We start from the raw sequence: 20,244 nt of genomic DNA on the forward strand, positions 1-20,244 counted from the left end.
CTATAAATTTGTTTCATTTTGAAGGCAGAAATTTAAAAGCTGCATTGACAGAAGAATTTAGTACTGCAATCCTTTTATCTAAAAATTATGTGCAGTATTATAGGTATACATAAAATAAACACTGATACTCCAGATTAATCCTTCATCCTTAATCTGATGCTAAGTACCTTTCTTCCACACTCTGGATAAAATAATCATATCTGAATTTTAAATTGCTTTAACAGCAGGTTATGCAGTTAAATACTTCTTGGTAATGCAAGTGTCCAGCCCTTAGCCTAACAGAATACATAAAGGATTAGTAATGGACACCAGGCAGTGCATTAAATGCCCCAGTAAATTTATGTGGGAAATTAATAAAGGTGTAAAGTGACTTTAAATTACAACCCCCTTCTGTTCATCAGGACAGATATTAACGAAGCATACTTCTGGAAGTGACAGGGAAGGGTGATTTTGAGAAACAGGAATTAATTGTAGGGTCTTTATCATTGCATTATCAGTGATTGATTGCAGTACATGTTAAGCTCAACCATTAGTGAAGGACTAACAATGCTTAATAACTGCTGAACTCTGTCCTCCTGAGCCCTATTAATGCTTGATGAAGGCCCAGCTATATTACTCTTAGATTAGTGAGTGCATCCTTCCTCATGAACTGTGACATTGTCTTCTATTCCCATGGTAGTAGGTTACAGAAGTTACCTTGAAAGCAATGTCCTTTTGTTGGGAAATGATGACTTGGTGTCCACAGCCCTTCATGTACCAATTTAGTCTCATGAGTGACCTTATTCCCTCTGCTCTCCAGAGGTGGTGTGTTTTGTTTTTTTTTTTCCTTTGGCAAAGACTTGTATAGAAAAAAGCTTGCCTCACAGCCCAGTGATACTTCCTCCCTTCCCTATTCCAACAAATGTCCCTCTGGTGCTGACTTCATTGGAGAAACACAGTTTTAGCTGAATGCTTTGAATTCTTTGTAGGTTTACAAGATGCAGGCAAATCATCCCAGTTGTTTTTAAAATGCTTGATTAACCTGGGCCCAGATCCTCAATCCATGCTTTTAATCCTGCCATGCACAATGATGCCCGGCCTGTGCATCTGAAGAAAGTAGATTTTGTTCCTGGGTGCATACCAAAATAGAAATGATCACAGCCACAAGAGGAGCTCAAGTAAGAATAAAGAAGCACCTTCTTTAGAAGAAAGACACCATGAAGGATCATTTAAAGAAAAAAGGGCACTAAGGATCACAGGTTCTGTGCATCTCTGCCACTAACAGAGCAGTTAGTGGATGACACAAGCAAAGCCAGCATAAAGATGGGATTTAAAAAAGGAAATAAAAACATTAAAAAATGTTATGTTGAGAGGACTAATTAGGCAGGAAGAGAGTTTTTTGGTGTTTTTAACTTTTTCCCCCTTTTTAAGGGGATATGTGAATTTGCCAATCTCAGATCTTCAGCATTATTGTGCTTCCTTGCCATATACCCCCCCTCCCAATAGCTGCAGGGCTTTCCCAGGCTTTGGATAGATTTAAAAAGCAGACTAGGGCTACTAAATTTCCATACTTTCCATTTGTAAGCTTCTTCCTTCTTTTCAAACTTTAAGCACACTACCTATAGCTGTGTAAAAAACCCTTACAGAGAGCAGCCAACAAATTCCACAAATCTGAGGAAATGTCTTTTGACTTGTCTGTGACTGATGGAGAAAAAATCCCAGCAACCGCAACCTTGCCTCAAATTGCCACAGGCTAATTTGCTGTCAGGCACTAAGAATGTTCTACAGAGCCCTTTATCATGCACCTGAGGAAACTGTGTTTCCCTCAATAACTTTAGATGACCAATAGGTTATCTAAAAATAATATTCCCAAAAGTCCTTTTCATTTCTGAACATAATTTTTCTTCATGAGAACCTCTGTTCAGGACAGCTGAGGTTTCTTTTTACGATACTGTCAGTAACTTAAATGTTCCTGCCATCTGAGGACAGCAAAGACTGATGTAAAACTATAGTGTAAATTACTTGTTTCAGAAGTGTTCATGAGTCCTGAGCTTCTGTTCCCTTACTTTTAATTGTGTCTTTCACATCTGACTTTGCACTGTGTGTGTTTAAAGCATGTACACAGAACTAAAACATGGTTAAGTGGAAGGGGCACACAAGTGATTCCTCTTCTTGAATTCCACTGTTCTGCTTTTTATCCCAAACAAGAACTTCCTCACACTGTATGCGTCTGTGCTCACAGTGAAACATACACACATGTACTCTGTAACAGTTTTGTCCTGCAAGCAATTAGCAGCCGATGTCAAACACTCTGACAGAAAACACTATAAATTGCAGAATCAACATGCAATTGCACACTGACAAGAATTTCATTGAGTCTTATTTCATGCCAGGAAGTGTCAACCAGAATTGACTGCACAAATCAGGAGCAAAATAACACAACAAAATCTATTCCAAATTTGCAGAGTTTCTGCTTTTCAAAAGAACAAAATAGCCTTGAAGATATAATTTGATGGTGTCCAAATATCTGGTGGCTGAAAAATTGAGTCTCATAAGGAACTGGTTAAAAATAAAAAGTCTGTTTATGGTCATAAGTAGAGCTGTAAATCTGGCAAGTTGAGCTGTGCCAAGGGTTGGGCTGCCTGGACTTCTCATGTGTGTGTAGTTTGTTTAGTGTTTATCACTTTTAGCATTACAGCCCCCAGCTGCAGGTTTTACCAAAGCCAAAATGTGTGACATTTTGCCTCTCACAGATTCTTCTTAAAACTAAATAAAGTATTTAATTACCAGAGGATTATGGGTGAGGCAAAACAAATGATAAATTCTGGCTGCTAGGAGGATACTACAAATAGCTATGTTAATGCTTCCCTTTTGATCTCTTCACAGATTTCAAACCTGTATATATATGACACTGTCCTTCTGCTGGCAAATGCGTTTCATAAGAAGCTGGAGGACAGGAAGTGGCACAGCATGGCCAGCCTCACCTGCATCAGGAAGAACTCTAAACCCTGGCAAGGAGGGCGATCAATGCTGGAAACCATCAAAAAGGTACTTTTTCCCTGTGTTTCCTCATCTTTGATTTCTAAAATACTGACATTAGGCAGTATTTCCTCCTGAGGTGAATATTACTCTTATCAGTATAGTTTTTATGTATTCAGTTCCTGAATGGAAGCAGTTGTTATTTGGCTTGGGTTGTTTGGCTGGTTGGGTTTTTTCCATGTCATAATAATCATATTGAAATAAAACCAATAAGTATGTTTACCTAAACTACCAAAACAGTTGGATGCTCAAGGAAGAAAAACTGTCGAAGGTGAACATGTGTCACTGTTGAAGAAGTTTCACAGGTTAGGAAGTAAAGAAAATAAATTTACTCTTTTGTTTGCAAAAGAAAGGAGAAAAAATTGCAGAATTGCACTTGGGTAATGTTCTGCGGAATTCGCCATTGCACTGCCTTTGACATTAATAAAGTGAAATCATAGAAATGGGAGTAAGGAAACCCCTAAATTATCTAGGCTATATTCTGCCACTGCAAAACTGTCCCTGTAACTGTGTCCAGCCTCATCCCCAGTGGGCTGCAGCTGTGAGCAGCAGGTGAGCAGCATTGACAGCAATGAGCCATGGAGTGCCCAGGGGCACTGACCCATCACCAAAGGGAGCAGAGGGCACACAGGTGCATGGACAATGAGGGTATAAAAGGCTGGGCTAAAGAACAAGAAGAACAGATGCATGCAGCCTTCTGCAATGGCATGGTGTTCCTCTGTATTGTGTCCGTTTCAACTGTAACATAATGGTGACCCTGACATGATTCAGGATTGGGCTGTAGGATGAGGTACAGCCTGAGATGGAGACCAGTGTAGTGTTGAGAGCAGCAAGGAGAAACTGCCTAGTCCAGACCAGACTGATTTTGACACCTGGAGTACAAGTAAGCTGCTAGGAACATAGTGGGAAATAAGTGTTTTATCTACATAGGAAGCTTTGTTGAAAAGAAAAGGCATTAAGACCACTAACTATGCCCTTTGTAGTGTTTTACTGTGGGAAAAGTCACAAGATTTTGAGACAGATGCAAGTACTGCTTTTAGTGTTGGAACATAGAAAGGAGCTGGAGAAAGTATAGGATGTAGTGTCAAAAGTGGGCAAGACAGCTGTAGATTTGGCTACCACCTAGAGATTGCTCTATGAGACTTTAAAAGAATAGAAAACAGAGCAGGACAAGAGAGGCTTAAAGTGACCACCTAACACAAAAAACACTGTAAGAAGAGCAAGAGAAGTTATTAAAGCAACAGTGGGAGCTGGGGAGAGAGTAGCTCTGTTCAGTATAGTGTGTTTGGTAGTGAAACATATATATTGTGTTTGTAAATTACAACTATTAATCTTTGATTAGACATAAGTATAAAAGTTTATATTTCATAAGCATAAGTGCACTCAACAGATACTAGAGTTCAGTGGGTGCCTGCTCATTGCATTCAGCCTGTGTTAGATAACACCCCTCAAAGCAATGATGGAATTATACAGCTGTATTCTTGTGTGTTACCTTATAAAGTTGTACAACTACATGTAATATAAGTTTAGGGAGTGAATCAAGGTCAGTACACAGACACATTGCAGAGATAGTAGAGCCTACACAAGAGATACTTCTACCACGTTTACTATTTCTTCTACAAGGGCTCTATGGAGAGATGGTAAACTTAGCATTTATTTAAAAGGTTAAAAAGGGGAATTGTGGGCACACAGTTTGGGGTAATTGGGAATGGGGCTGCAATTGAACCTCATCCCCAGTGGGCTGCAGCTGTGAGCAGCAGGTGAGCAGCATTGACAGCAATGAGCCATGGAGTGCCCAGGGGCACTGACCCATCACCAAAGAACAAGAAGGACAGATGCTGGGCACTGACCCATCACCAAGGGGAGCAGAGGGCACACAGGTGCAATGCATGTAAGATAAGGATGTAAAAGGTTGCACTGAAGAGCAAATAAAGGGCAGAGCTTGAAGCTTTCTGAAGTGGTATGGTGTTACTCTGTATGGGCTAATGCTTTAAGTTTTCTGAAATTGTGTGGTGTTAGTCTGTGTATTGTGGCTGTCTCAACTGAAAAGTGTAAGTCTCGATACAGCTTTATCCAATGTTGCTGCTTCCCTGTGATTTTTATTTCCTACCTTAATCCTTGTCATGCCCAAGATGCTTTTCCTGTTCTTCAGTCTTCAAAGATAATTTCTCTTAGTTATTTCCTTTCTTCATGATGTGTACAGCCTCCACATACTTACAGACAAATATTGCAGCCTTCCAATATTTAGTCAATATGAACAAGTTGAGAGTTTGCCCTTCCCTGTAAGTTTTTTGCCTCATTTCCTTTATGCTATTGATGTCTTTCATAAAACTGCCTCCTCATTTGTCTGCATACGCTTCCTGGTAATGCCTACTTACATTTAAAGTGCTGGTGTTGTAAACACAGAAAAAAAAAGGACGGTAAAAAAAAAATTAAATGGTGCTTTAGTTATGGCTTTCACTACAGGACATAAAAATAATTTAAAATATAATGTTGTCTTGAGAAGTTGCTATTCTGCGCTAGGTATTTAGCTTTACCGGAAATTATGATCATGCTGGCATAATGTAAGATTCCTTTGAACGCTGCTTATATTTTACCCAGTCCCAGGTTAATCTGCATTACCTCCAAAATGATAGTTCAAGGATTTCTTTGGTATCTGTTTCTACTTTCCATTCTAACAGTTTGAACTCATGACACTGCAAGAATAATCCAGGACACATTTCTTATTCAGGGGCAAGATAGGTCTTTAAGGGACTCCAAACTGAATTGCTCTTAACCTGTCTGAGCAATTTCCAATTCACATTTGGCAGTCCCATGTATTTTGGATTCAGGCAAGCTGGTTCTCTTCTTGCCTTGGATTTTGTAAATACTGTTCACACTTTTCCATTAAAATGGCCAGGAGAATTATGAAAACATTCGAGAAGGCAGGAGCAAGTGGAAATTCCAGACTTGTTGTTAGCTTGCTAAAAAATGAATCAAATGCCAAAGAAATTCCTGATCTGTGCAGCTAACCATGTTTCCATCCTGTCACTTTTGGTTTTCTCTGCTATTTCAATTAGATGGCTTTGATAAGGAACTATTTTATTGCTGTAAATTGAATAATCCAAATACTCCTTACACTGCATTGTGCTGACAGAGATGAATTTCTAGAAGTAATGTACTAAAATTGAAAGTCAAAATTTAATCCAAATGAAATATAGAAATTTTACTTTGTGTGGATGTCAGTAGCATTTCAATCTATAGGCAGGGGAAAGCTAAAGAGTGCAGCTGAGAAGTGGAATTGCACAAAAACAGGAATTCTTCTTTAGTTTTGTGGCCTACTTTCTCTTTTCTTTCACTAAAGCATTTATGTAGAACCATGGGATCACAGCTGTGTACTTTTGAAATTAAAAATTTGGCATTGATGAATGCCTGAGGAGGTATCAGAAAACAATAAAATTCAGAAGTAATGAAGGGAAAAAAGTTCTAACTTCATCTCTCTTCCTGAGAATTCTTCTCTTTCCCATTTTGTCTTATTCTTTAAACATCTTTTCTTTCCTATTGTCCTGGAGAATCCTCTACAATCAACTGAAATAGATTTTTTTTTCTCAAAAGCATACCAGTTTCCCTTAATTTTGAATGAAAACAGATGAAAGTTACCACATGGTATTTAAATAGTTTCCAAATTAAAGTTCCTCATTTTCATTTTGCAATCATCACTGTTGCCAGTGGTGGTGTATAATGGAATATCATAGTAAGATATTGATATAATTCAGGGTGAAACTACATTTGGGGATTTCTTAAATACTCTTGGAAAAAGAACTTCCATCCTCTGCAGCACCTTTATTTACCCTTCATGGTATTGCAGAGCTGAAATCATTACCTGGTCTCTGGTTGTTCCTCCTCTCGGTGTAGCTTCACTAGGAGTCAAATTATACTCAACTACTCAAGGTTTTGAAGGGAAAAAGAGTTGAGAATTTTTCTGAAAGATCCAGAAACAGGAACATTTGGCAGTGTTTTAGCTGCAGAGGGAGACCTTTCTTTGCTTTCTGGAGGGGGAAATAAAAGAAGAGGTGGGAAATCTTGATTGAGTTACTCACTGAAGAAGGTAAGAGAAAGGGATGCTGATGTTTAACCTACAGCAGCAATTGTTAAATTTGTTACCCTGGTGGTAAATAAACTGATTTCTTTTTAGTGAACAAGCTAGTAAAGGACAGTAGCCAATAAGAGGAAATTAGAGTTTCCAACATTTCTTAAAATTGTAAAAAAGCTGTCTAAATCATTCCTTATTGTCATTTGTTACTTTTCATTGCTGAGCATTTGAATCATGCATCGCTATTTCTACAAACAGCTACAAAAGCGTTTTTTTCTTTGTGAATTCAGCTGATTGGACAAAGCCTAAAGAAAACATTTTAAGCCCACCACAATTATTTAAATCTAATATCTGTTCCTGCCCATCCTGGAACTGAATAAACAGTTAAATTCATCAGGAAATACAATCCTTCTAATGAATTTGGACAGCTCCAGCAATTAGTTTAAATTCACTTTTGTAATAGGAACTATCCCTAAACACATGTTCACTTGTTTATCTCTCAGTAAAGCCATTTCACAGTTGGAGGAATAAGTATCACTAGAAAATAATTCTACTTTGGGAAAAATTAATCTTCCTGAGTAGCCTGGGAATGAGTGTAAGTAGGATCATAGGGAGGAGCAACTCAGCAAGATGGCATCAAGTTTCTGCATATACCTCCTCTCACATGTCCCAGGGCTCTTCCAGTCACATTTGTTTAGCTCACTAACAGCAGATTTTCAGTGCTAGCAGCAGCACAGAGCCTATCCCTTTCTGGAGAATGAGCTGTACCTCTTGATGTTTCATGAATCATGGGTGGGATTGTCAACTAGTTCTGCTCTCAGAAATGTCAGTGACACTCAGTGGTGACATGCAAAAAAGACGCCAAATTGTTGTTTTTCAGGTAGTGGATTGGATTGTCAGTGCTGGTTGAAAACTCAACAATGTTCTCAGGATCAGACTTTTTTCAAGAATAAAACGTGGAATGTGTATTTACTGATTATAGCATTTTTGTTCTGCCTAGAGCAGGATATACCCTATTTTTTATCATTAATTGCAAAAGAGCTGGTACATGAAGAAAAAAGAAGGGGAAGTTTGAACAGAAGCTGAGAGCAAGTACAGTATTTTATAGCTGATTGGCAAGCTGACATTGCCAAGTGAGGTCCTCACTGCTAGGTAAATAGTGCTTTCTTCAGGGATTTAACAGTATAGTACTGCCTAAGCATATATAAACTGTAGTTTATCTTGCCAGTCTAGATGGGACTCAAGTAGGCTTTAATTATATTGCCAAGCTTTATAACAGCTCTGCAAAGCCCAGAGCAGTGATCAGGATCATAAGTAAAACATTTTTGGCCTAGCAACTGACATTTCACTCTTCAGTTGTATATGTGTCAGGAAATTACGGGGTTGCAGCTGAACCTCAGAAGAATTTGAGAAGGTACATAACAAATATGTCTTCATTCTTCCCCAAACAGCATTGTTTCTGTGAGTTAAATGGAATGAAAAATTTATTTTACTCTTGCCTGTTATCATGATTAACACTAAAATCATCTGGGAAAATCTCATCAGGAAGTTACTGCATAAGTAGCTGTCGTACAGATGGTCATTTCCTCTGTGATCCCCTTCCACTATGCACTAGCAGAGGGATAGGCACCCACAAAACTTGGAGCAGTGTCCTGAAAATGATCCTAGGTGATATCCTGCTCTCCTCTGTCAGCCCTGAGCAGCACCCAGAGTTGTGCAAGCCTTGTGGAAAGGCTGTGGGGAACAATGAGGAGCAGGGGAGAGCAATAACAGGATTGCACGGCCTGCAGGTCCAGCAAGATCAGTCCCAGACAGGGAGGAGAAACCAAGACCTCCAAGAAATTTCCTATAAATTTAGTATTGTTGATGATATATTGGTGGTTCTTTGCTGTTTTGTCTTTCTGCCTCTTCCCTTCCCAAGATGGCAGCATTCCCATTTTGATGGGAGCTCTTATTTCACTATTGTATGTGTACACAGTCTAGGAGAGGAAGCTCTGATTAAGACACTGCTAAATGAGAAATTTTCAAAGAATGATAGATTGCCAAAATAGATAAATGAGAAATAATGTTGTTGTGGTTAAGATGGATTCCAAACAACTAAAGCTGATGGACTTGGAGTTTGTATCTTGCCCTGACAATTGCAGCCGTTTAAAAATCAAGTTAAACAAACTCATACAAAGTTTCTGGTTAGAGATCAAATTCCCAAACATCTTAGGTAATTCTGTTAACCTGTACTGTATGTAAGGGGACATATGTTTCCAAAGAATCCTGTGTTTTCTAAAGAAATGGATTGATTGATTACTTCAAGTGTAATTGAGGTTAAATGATTATTTGAATTATTTTTAGTTGTATTTACTCAAATAAGGACAAAAGTTATAAAAATAAATTTAAAAGTTTGTTAAAATTTTAAATTGCTATCCCAAGTTTCAGAAAATCCTTTATGTTTTAACTCCATTTTCCTTAAAGTATTGGGACTGCTCTCAGTCTGGAAAAAAAATGCCACCTAAATTTTCTAGACTGAAAATCCTGTATTCTTTATTTCTATTTTCTGCTGTACAAAGCATCTATGTGAAGAGATAGTAATGTTTTTGTTGAATATTTCCTTTCTTTTACCACTTTGTTCCAGAGTTTCCCCTTCCTTTTTCCAGGTCCTGCTTATGGCTCCCTTGAAATCATGCTACTGCTCAGGTCCTCTATACCACTTTAATTAATTTTCAGGCTTTAATTACCTCAGACCCAAAGGTTTAATACCCAGTGTGAGGGAAAGTTTTAGGAAGCAATATATGAAATATTAAGTATAATATAACCAAATCAGTGTCTGGTAAGATGTCCAGATGGAGGCTTAGAGCAATCAGCTGGGCATCCCAACTCTTACAGGTCTGTGCCACTTTGCAGGTGTTTCTCCATCTCATCTTCTGTGAAAGCTGTGCCTTAGGTATTCAAAAAATAGATAGGACCCTATGAGAGGAAAGGTGTATGGGGCAGGTTTCTGCTTCTGATCCACAAGTAGGATGAAGTCAAATTTAAGTTAGAGTAAAAGGTTTATATTTGTGTAACTTGGTTATTTACCAAAGGATATCTTCAAGTGATTTTGTGGGCAAACACAAGTTCACTGTCTTTACTCTGAACCAGCCAGGCATGTGCTAACCCCAATCCAAGAGCCACATTTGGTTAGTGCAGCATGGTAGTCAAGATAAAAAGTAATCAGAGTGTCTTGCTAACCACAACATTTGTCGAAATTCTCTGATTTGCAATTGCCAAAGTCATTGCCATTCCTGCAAATGTCCGTTTAGATGTACCCTTAATCAGGCTATTGGCTTTTTTCCTTTCTTTTTTTAATTTTTTTTTCTAATACAGAATAAAAAAATAAACACTATAGAAAGAAAATGTTATCAAAAATATTTTATAAAAAATCATTACATATGTTTATGCACAAAGTATTTTATTGGTTTTAACTGTAAATGGCACTCATAAAATAGTTGTATTATTATAATATTTGCATTCTTATTTTAATATATAGGTATTTGTGCATTATTCCCCGATAGTACTAGTTTCTAGTAGTCTAGTAAATTCTAAAAGTATCATCTCAATGATTAATTTCATTACTTATGTTATAATCACAGTAATGTTTTATAAAAGTAGGTGAACATTCTGTCATTTCGCAACAATCTGCAATGAAGATGCAAATTTTGTATTCCTTCCTGGATTTTGTCCAGACTGAAGATGTAAGAACAGAGCTTTTAATATGATTCAGCAAGGCTCATGTGCTTAGCTAGATAGTTCATATGGCAAGTTTCTCTAGTTTAAATAGAAAAGTTCCTAAGTGAAACAGTAATCACAACTGCAAAGTTCTTGCCTTATGTTTTGGGGGAAAACTATGCATTTCATGGGGTTTTACACCAGAGGCAAATTTCTTTTTTTGTACATTCTTAAAATATTTTTTGCAGGTCTGTTCTTTTGGGTTTTTTTGGTTTTGTTTTTGTTTTTTTTGAGGGAGAGTGCTAAGCATCAAATTTTCCTTCAATCTGTAAACTGAAGAAATTTTTGAACAGTAAAGGTTTTCATTATCAGCATTTCACATGGCTCTGTTGATCTTATAGTTCAGGTCATCACAGTTTTTATACAAAGATGAAATGTGTGTCACGTTGAATTAACTCTGGAATAGATTTTGAGTATGGCTGTGGCATGTATAGCCCTTTCAACTCTAATTCTTTGTGGGGATTATTCACTCCAGTGTTCCATCTCTAGTATTTTAACCCCTTCCAGCAAAACTGTAGGAAGGTTAAAACAAGCTTGAGGAGATGCTGCCTTGTTGCTCATGTCATGTATTCTTAGTAGAGGATAATTGGGAGGAAAAATAAAAATCACTGCATTCAGCTAGACCTTGAATGGATCCCTTCTTCATTTGTGCAGATCATATACATTGAGCTGAAAAAACACATAACTTCATCTAAACCTCAGCCTGCCCTCATGTGGAAGTCTCATGGGGGAGAAACATTTGAGGGGAAAAAGAAAAGATAAACAAACATAACTAAATTTTGTGCAATTTCTTCTATGTGTTTAGCTTTGCTTTCACTGAACTTCTTTGCAAGAAGTACTACTTTTTATTTTTTTAATTTGTTAGAGTTGAAGTGTCCATACATACATGCTGATGGGTCAAAGAGCAAAAATTGGAGTCTTAGCAAATATGCTAAGAGTAAGACTTGTTTGTATTGACTCTGCTTAGCATTGCTGAGTTTAATTCTTCTGTGAAGAACTTCATTCTGATGCAGGAATAATTTATGCTTCAGAATTTTTAGGGAACCATGGTCTTTGGAAAACTATCCTAGTTCTGGTAGTTACCTATCTATTCTGCATAGCTGGTGCATGAAGGCCTTCAAGAAACTAAAAGTTGTTACTCACTTGGAAGTTTTCAGTCAATTTTCCTTTTTGTTTTTTCCAATAGGGTGGAGTGAATGGCTTGACTGGAGAACTGGAATTTGCAGAAAATGGGGGGAATCCCAATGTGCATTTTGAAATTTTGGGGACAAACTACGGAGAAGATCTTGGCAGAGGCATCCGCAAGGTAAGGCTACATATATTCAACTAAGAGATTGCTGATTTTTTCAAAACCTTTCTTGTGTTCCATGTTAATAGAAAAGCATTTGATGGAAGATAACATGGTGTTCTGTATTGTTAAAGGAGTAAGACATAGGAGAAGACCTTTGAACTTGGAGGTACTCATCTATTTCATGATTTCAAATAGGTCTTGGAGGAGGTTGTGTTGATCAAGATACCATTTGTAATGCAGAATTTGTTAAGCTGCTGATGGACTGTCCCAAAAGACCAGTGAAAGCTGTTGTGTTTAACCCTTATAACCCCTGTCCAAAACAGCAAATCTTACATTGAATTATGTTTAGAGCACCCAGACTGGTCCCTGATACTTGGTCAAAGTGGGATGCCCCAGCTGCTATATGATTAAAGTTCATAGCGATGGAAAGAGAAATTCTCTTGTAGAATAGATAAAATTTCTATAGCCTCTTCATGAAATAAATACATGGTGTTTTAATAGGAGTTAACTTTTACAGAATAAGTTAATGTTATGTACTCAGCTGCCAGACGCAGTCCAAGGGACTTACATTGTTACAGGGAATAGCATGTATGTCCAGCAAAATTACTCTTTCTTGGTATTTGAGTTTTGCCAATTTAAAACTAAGTTTAAGTCCTGTGTAACAAATGGTGGAAACACGTCTCTATTTGCAATGAATAGCCTTAACTTTGAAAAACTGCTCATCTGCTATGGCAAAAATCATATGGCACTTCACAGGTAAACACAGTACTAATAGGCTTTTCCAGAAGCAACTCTCTTTGAAAGACAGACTTTAAGAAAAATACCAAGATCTTAATTTAGTGTATCACATCATACTCTGTTTTGTATAGGAGGAACATGAAGTGATTGAAAGGAAATGAGAGAGTTTTCTTAATATATGTAAACTGGGTCCATGTGTAAGTGTCACTTCATGATGAAGTGCATAATTTGTCTGCATACCTTCTGGAGCAACAGATAAGTACTCTGAAAGGAGGAAGAGATAAATAGGAAGTCTGAAGTGTCTAAAAACTGAACTTTCTCCTGCACTATTCATCAGAATTGTTATTCTGTTTGTGCTCTTTCATCTCTTGTCAATACCCTAATGTACACATGGGCCTATAGTTATGTCACCTTGTACAGAGGTCCTGACAGATGCTTCAGAAACTAGACAGAACTGGATCTGGTTGATATTTGGAGGTACCTTGAGAGTCTTTGGAGACCAGAATGTTGGATAAATCCTTATTCCCTTACATTTAAATTCTGTCTGTTTCAACATATTTTGATTTATTTTCCATGCTATGCACTGGGGAGCTATTTATTCTTTAGAGCTGCCTTCTAAGAGACAAATCTATGTCTCTTCATTTATTTGGTTGACTTTGACTGGGTTTTTTTTACTTCAGGCCTGTCTGGGTGAATGCCTGAGTGAAGCACTAAGCTGTGTTCTTTCATTCCCAAAAAGATAGAAAAGAAAGAGAGACTCACAGAAAGATCTTGGAAATATAGAAGTACAAAAAACCTCCTGGCTATTCTAACTCTTTTTTGATGGTGTGTTTAGAATTGTACTATTAATTTAAACTATGGTAGAGTTTGATTTTAAAACAGATATTAATGACTGCGGTCACACCCAACTTGTGTAAAACAATGGGATAACACAAACACGTCTTTTGAACCTTCCTTGTTTGCTCTTTATGATAGTTCAAGAACAAAGAGACATTCACTGTCTTCAGAGTGAAATAGATTTGGAGTTGGTGAAAGAGAATAGAGCTTTGCTCAGAATATAATTAGATGATGAAGCTCAGCATCATACAATCCTTTTGAGGAGAAAAAAAAGTTTAAAATTAAACTAAATACTAAATATATACTAAACACTAAAAGTATGTGGGGTTTTCTTTACGTTTGCCAAGATGAGCATTTAAAATTAAATTTAGATATTATAAGAAAATTTTCTTGTTGAAAAGATAATAAATGCTTCTCTGTGGAGTTTTGTGATGCACTGCAGCTGGTTATAAAGAAAAAAGGGTCCAGAGCAGAACAAATTAAAACTGTTTCATTTTTTTTTCCGAAACAGCACTCAATAAGCCAGAGAAACCTTTAAAAAGAGCTGTACAGAAAAAATTTTCTTTAGAAGGAAAGTTTTGTATATATTATCAGAATGTGATAATTGTTCTCAGAAGTTTCATTAAAAAAATTCCAATAATTATTTCAAATTTTTGCAATAAATTGAGTGACAAGAATTTAATTTTAAATTATTTTCTTAATGTCAAAGAATTAAAAAAACAAGGTAGGTTTCTCAAAACAATTGCTTCAGAGACAGAGAAGAAAATTTTTAGGGGGTTTTACTATTTGACAAAAATTCACATCTTTTATCTTGGACTAGGATTTACTTTACAGTGTATGAGCTACTAGTGTTGGAAGCAAATCACAATAATTACAGGAGTCAGATATATTTTTGTTAACTACACTAATTAAAGTACACTTCAGATTTTCATGTATTTAGTGATCTGACTGCAGAACTACCTAAGCATTTTTATTTCTCAACTCTAGTAGAAGCAGCTGCAATTAGCAGACTGACTGAAATTTCTAAGATAATGCATCTTCCCTAATCAACATATTTTCAAGTACTTTTATAGGAGATAATGAAGGGTAAAATCATTACAAAAGGCCCATTGAAGTCATTGGGACCAGAGATTCCCATCAAGTGAATTATTTAAAGAATTGCTATTTTGTTTTCCTGAGGAACAGTCAATTGATTTTAATAAAGAAAGTATGATTTTAAAACGCATCTGATTTCTCAAGAGAAAATTGAATTGAAAAGAGAATTTCTGCTTGAAATCTGTTCTGCTTGGGTTCTGGAGTCGTTTATACTACTGCAAAGTTCACTAATATTCGTAGGTGATTATGCCCAGGACTCAAGAAAAGCAAATAGTTTAGGATACACATAGAATTCATGTTTATGTTTGCTTTATTTGGTCAAATTAGGCCATGTATCTAAGAAAAACTATCTTCACATCCCCTCCTTCAGCTTTCATGGGTTACTATGATACCTGAAAAGCAGTGGGAGAATCCATGTGAAAGGTCATTGTACTGGGCTCTGTCACCTAGTGACAAGTTAGCAAATCCTGGTGTGGGATTTGCCTGAAACAACAATTTTGTACCCTCGTGACTGTAAATGTTATCCATCACCTTGCAGACCACGGATCAGTTAGCTTGCACCTTTTGCCAGAGCCAAGTACTTGGAGTAATACACTCAGACTGCTGCCAGGTACTGATTTTATTGACACCAGTGGTATTACAACCCCAAAGGAAGTGAAGAAAAACTCTCACTTCTCCACATCGTGCTGTGGAGATGTAGTTATATTTGTGCAGATGTAGTTATATTCAGTTAGGGACATGGGTCTATTTCTGACATTTCTCTGTTGGCATTTGTCTGTTGGTATTTGACATTTGAGTATGTATTCTTTGACATTTAAATTTCAGTGCAATACTTTTATCTATACTGCTGAAATAAAAGCTGCCATTCCCGTGAATAACCATCCAACAAACAGACGAACAAAAGGAAGTTGATAGCTCTGAGTACTCTCTTGCATCTCAGTGGTGTAGAAAACAGCACTGCAGAAATAAAGTGGTTTTCATGTTTCTTACAGTGCTCCTTGTAATTCAGAATGGGCTCATCTTCAAAGGCTCTGTTTGACATTTGAAGTTTAGAGGACTTTGTTTCTGTTCCCCCACTGGTTTTCTTACCACAGGTGGGCATTTGAAGATGATGATGTGTTTTGCTCTACCTCCCTATCCATATTAGCATACACCCACCTCCTCCTGTATGTTTCTCTTCTCTTCTGAAGATGTTTTAGGTCATTTCTTCCCAGTGAGGGAGCAAGATGATGTACCAGGCTCTTGCATCAATTCCTGTCTGCACCAAGATGTCCATGTCAAGGTTTCCTTGGCATTCAGGACAGCTAGAGATGCCTTGGAGGAAGGATTTGTCCATTAGGATTGTGTAGGGTTCAGTCCTCAAGCCTTTTGATTTGATTGTCTTAAGGAGGAAATGTTATCTATTTTGATCCAAGGGAGATCTCTGGTGTGGAGCATCTCACGTGAAAGGGATTCAAACCAGTCTAACAGGTTCTACAGTGTTTCTCTCTGCTTCTGCCAGTGCAAGTGGCAGGACCTTCCCTGCAGAGTCAATGCGTGCAGGTTTTCATTTCACAGACTATTAAGGGTTAACACTCTGTAGTTGTGCTGTTTGTTCAGCGATGGGAAAGCTGATTTGCATTTCTTCATTCTCTTAAAATAATTGCTATTTCCACTTAATGTGAAAATACTTGTTGATCACAGTAGTGGTATTTCTTTCTAATATGCTATATTTTTTCTCTTACACTTGAATCATGGAACAATGTTCCAAGCATATATTTTGATCTTCAGGAAGTTGATTTCTATTCTTATAAAGTTAAAACGTATTTTCTGCGTCCATTATCTCATATTCCCTTTTGTGCCATTAGGCAAAAAGAGTAGTTATACAGCTCTGCCAACACTTAATAACAAACCCCATTTAATAACCAAGAGCATGTGAAGTATTTCCTTCTCAGTTAGCTTCTTGCTAAGCTACTTGAGGTAAATTATGGTTTCACCTGGTCTCTTTGCGAGCACGATCAAGGTAGACCTGTGTAATGTGACTTTAAAAATATATTTGTATCACTTCCTTATACTTTAAGCTGTGACCTGTGCAGCTGTTTGTAAAGGTTGACATGCAATTTATGATGTGACTGAAAGATATCCTTGTGATTTAGAGAGACACTATTGATGGCGTATTTTCTAGTGAGTTGAAATAAAAGTTGCTGTGTCTGACTGCTCTGCAATCTCTAGTATTGATGGAGAAGGTGGACCTGGCACAGTACTACCATGATGGTCTTTCTAAAGCAACTTTAAATACTTAAACACTCTTCTAGAAATTAAGTAAGCTGCTTAATTCTAAAGGTAGAGAGTTAATTAAATATGTTGGTGAACCAAGACTGGCTGTTCTGGTTCAGCGCAGAACTTAAATTTTGCTGTAAGCCTACTGAAGAATACAATTTCCTCCCTTCATTTAGTGCTATGCAGTAAATCTATTAAGACACAGTGAGTGATGCTTTACTTCCTGGTAGCTTCTGCAAATCTTTTGTCAAATAGTGAAATTGAATTTGGCTGCGAAGTGTTGGGGATTTGATTGCCATCACAATAAAACTAGAGTTAGTAGAGAACCATGTTTTACTTGGAAATGTACTTCTGCTTAGATTAAAAGCCAAACCAAATGCATATTTGACTATAACAGAAAAAGAAATTAAAGTATCCATCCATAATTGTATTTTTGAATTCAAAAAAATTTAAAGGTCTTAAAAAAATTTTCTTCTTTTGAATGGAGCATTTTCTTTTACAATTTGAAGATGCAGAAAGAGAGGCAGACTGACTCAAAGTAATCAGTAGTGTACCATTTGGAGAATTTATCAGCTTTTGGACTCTCTGATTCAGATGGAGGAAGTGAAATCTAATTTTTGTGCTGGATTGTCCAGCTGTCTGCCCTGATCCTGGGCTCTTTGGATGAATATTTCATTACTTGTAATAAGTGCAAAGTAAAGAAGCCAGAGATGGATTTGGTGGCTTGGTGGATGCTGCCCCAGGAACACAGAAGACAAAGGTTCAAGTCATCCTTTTGATAAATGCAGAGCAGAGTTGCTACAACTCAACCTATTCCACATGAATTATTCACCTGTGGAGCAAAACATCCGTCCAGAATCCATAAGAGCCAGGATCAGGTGTAGGACCAAAATGACCCAGAAGTCCAACTCCAAAATAATACCCACAAACCCAAGGCAAGCACAGTGAGCTATACAGGTGTTATCCCATCTATTTCTTCTTACCAGAACAGTCAGTCATGTCTGCTGAGCTCTAGTGTGTTTAATGTGTTGTAAAAAAGAGAATTTTAGCCTGTAATACTAATGGGTGTCAGGAGTCCCTGGTCTAGAACAATAAGGATAAGTGCTCAGTGAAAATTCCTCTCAAATAATTAAGATCTGGGTTTATCCAGTTTCCAGCTCACAGGCTGGATGGCCCTTAACAGTGACTTACAGGGCTATAGATGATTTGGAAAAAAATTAGTCTTTCAAGCCTCTGAATAACTGCAGCACTCTGGAGTCAAGAGGGACATGCTCCTGCATTAGGAACAGTGTGGGGAGAAAGGGAAAATGCAGGATGGAAGAAGGGGGGAATGCAATGGAACCCTGCAGAGAAGCATTGATGTCAAGCAGAAATTCCCCTTGGGACCTTGGTGCTCTGTAGTGTTTCTCTTCACAGTTTTGGCAGGGATGAGCTCGTCTCTCTTTTGCTCAGAATATTCAATCCTGTCAAAACTGATAAGAATGTTCTTACTGAAAAATATTTTCAGTGCATTGGGAACTGCCTATTTTGACTGATTGCTTTCATCAGAGGGAGACAAATCTTTTTTATGCTCTTTAAATTATATAGTTTCATGCATTTTATTCATTTCTGTTCATCTGGAAAAGAGGTTATATTTTACCCATCTCCTGCAGAAAATATAGTTGACTTGACAGCAAAGAACAGGAGAAATATTTTCCACTTTCAAACTGTGTTTTTAATTTCCTTTCATATCTTGTTATGACAATGGAAACTTGAGAAAGATCAGTCAAAAATTAATAATAATTAAAAAAAGCTGAGAACAGCAACTCCTGTTTTCTGTTGATGCTGTTAGGCAAGTGCCTAACTGCAGAGGCTCCTGTGTGATTATTCTGTGCTTCAAAATGGGCATTAGAACAAAGAATGACACAGAACTTCAGTCATTTTTGCAGCAGAGTTTTTTGGTTTTTTGTTGTTTTTTTATATTTTTTTTTTTCTCTTGGAAAGTTTTGAATAGCAGAAATTATGTGGTGGGTTTTTAATATATACTTTGGAAAAAAATTGGATTTGCATGTTGCTCAGTTTTATGTAGCATATAAAACTTGATTTGGGTCCACTAAATATTTTTCCTTCGTTTTGGATTCCTCTTTTCCTCTTGAACTGCTCACAGTTAACCAGGCCAAGGGGTTAGATCACTTTTGTTTTTCTGAACTTGATATTGGCAGAACCTTTTACAGTTTTCAGTATGACTGGTTGGGCCATTTTTGAAATACCTTTCCTATGGTTTTGTGGCTTTTTCTTCTGCTTGAGTAGCTGTGAAAGCTACTCAAGAACATGGATCTGCAGGACTGGCTGGCAAGTTGTGAATTTTTATCCTCAAATGCTTCCGTTGAGCAAATTAGCTTTGTAACTCTCTTCAGAGATCTGAAGTGCTTGGAAACTTTGAAGTGCCTCAAAAATGACATTTTGAATAATGTCAGAAGGAACTGTGTATTATTTAAGAATGGACTTAATGCTTCATTGACCTCTCAGGCAGTAATGCTTCTGTGTGATCTTGAAAATCCCATTAGGGACTTCTCGTCACCTTTAAGAGAATACACAGTGGGTGCTGCTTCAAGAATGTGGTTCATCATCCTTGAAATTAATAGGATAAAACACTTAGCTCGACTTGGAATTACTTGTTTTAAGGTGGACACTTTCAATGAATTATAGGTTATTTTCAGAATTAAAGTTTTTAATGCTTGTCTTTTGCTCTTTAGAGCTGCTTTGTTTTCAATCAGGGCTATAATCTGATGAGAATTACCTCATTTCAGAAATGCTTCTAACTGGAACAAACATATATTTTCCAGGAGTAGGAAAAAGTAATGTGTATTTAACCCTCCATTAATCCAAAAGAATGAGGGTGTTGTAGCTAATTTGTCATGTGAAGAGGGAGATAATAACTATATCTCTCATAAGTTATATATTTCCACCCAAATTTGTATGCAATCTGGGTATCCTAGTCAAAAATTCCTAATAACTGGAAAACCATGCAGATAGGAGAGAGAAATGTTAAAAAACTGAACTGCTTCTTTTAACAGGAGGCATGAAGTGCTGATAGTATGAAATGGGTCATTAAATTTTGGCTTTTGAGGGTGGTGAAGGGCTCAATTCTCAGAATTAAGGGCTCAGTACAAATCATTGGGAGGGCTGATACATC

General features: G+C 37.2%; 1 protein-coding gene across 4 annotated transcripts in view; it reads left to right on the forward strand.

The window, feature by feature from the left end:
- The window catches only part of GRID2 (glutamate ionotropic receptor delta type subunit 2), a 684,189-nt gene that overhangs the window by 474,493 nt on the left and 189,452 nt on the right, over nt 1-20,244 (forward strand). For all 4 annotated transcript variants that reach the window (XR_010783485.1, XR_010783484.1, XM_066548056.1 and 1 more), the window contains exons 7-8: nt 2,866-3,027; nt 12,036-12,155. Coding sequence is in view for 2 of the 4 variants with exons in the window: in XM_066548056.1 (XP_066404153.1) it covers nt 2,866-3,027; nt 12,036-12,155 (282 nt within the window). In the remaining 2 variants the exon portion in view is untranslated. The remainder of the gene's footprint in view (nt 1-2,865; nt 3,028-12,035; nt 12,156-20,244) is intronic.

This window comes from Molothrus aeneus, chromosome 4 (assembly GCF_037042795.1).
Source record: "Molothrus aeneus isolate 106 chromosome 4, BPBGC_Maene_1.0, whole genome shotgun sequence".
NCBI lineage: Eukaryota > Metazoa > Chordata > Aves > Passeriformes > Icteridae > Molothrus > Molothrus aeneus.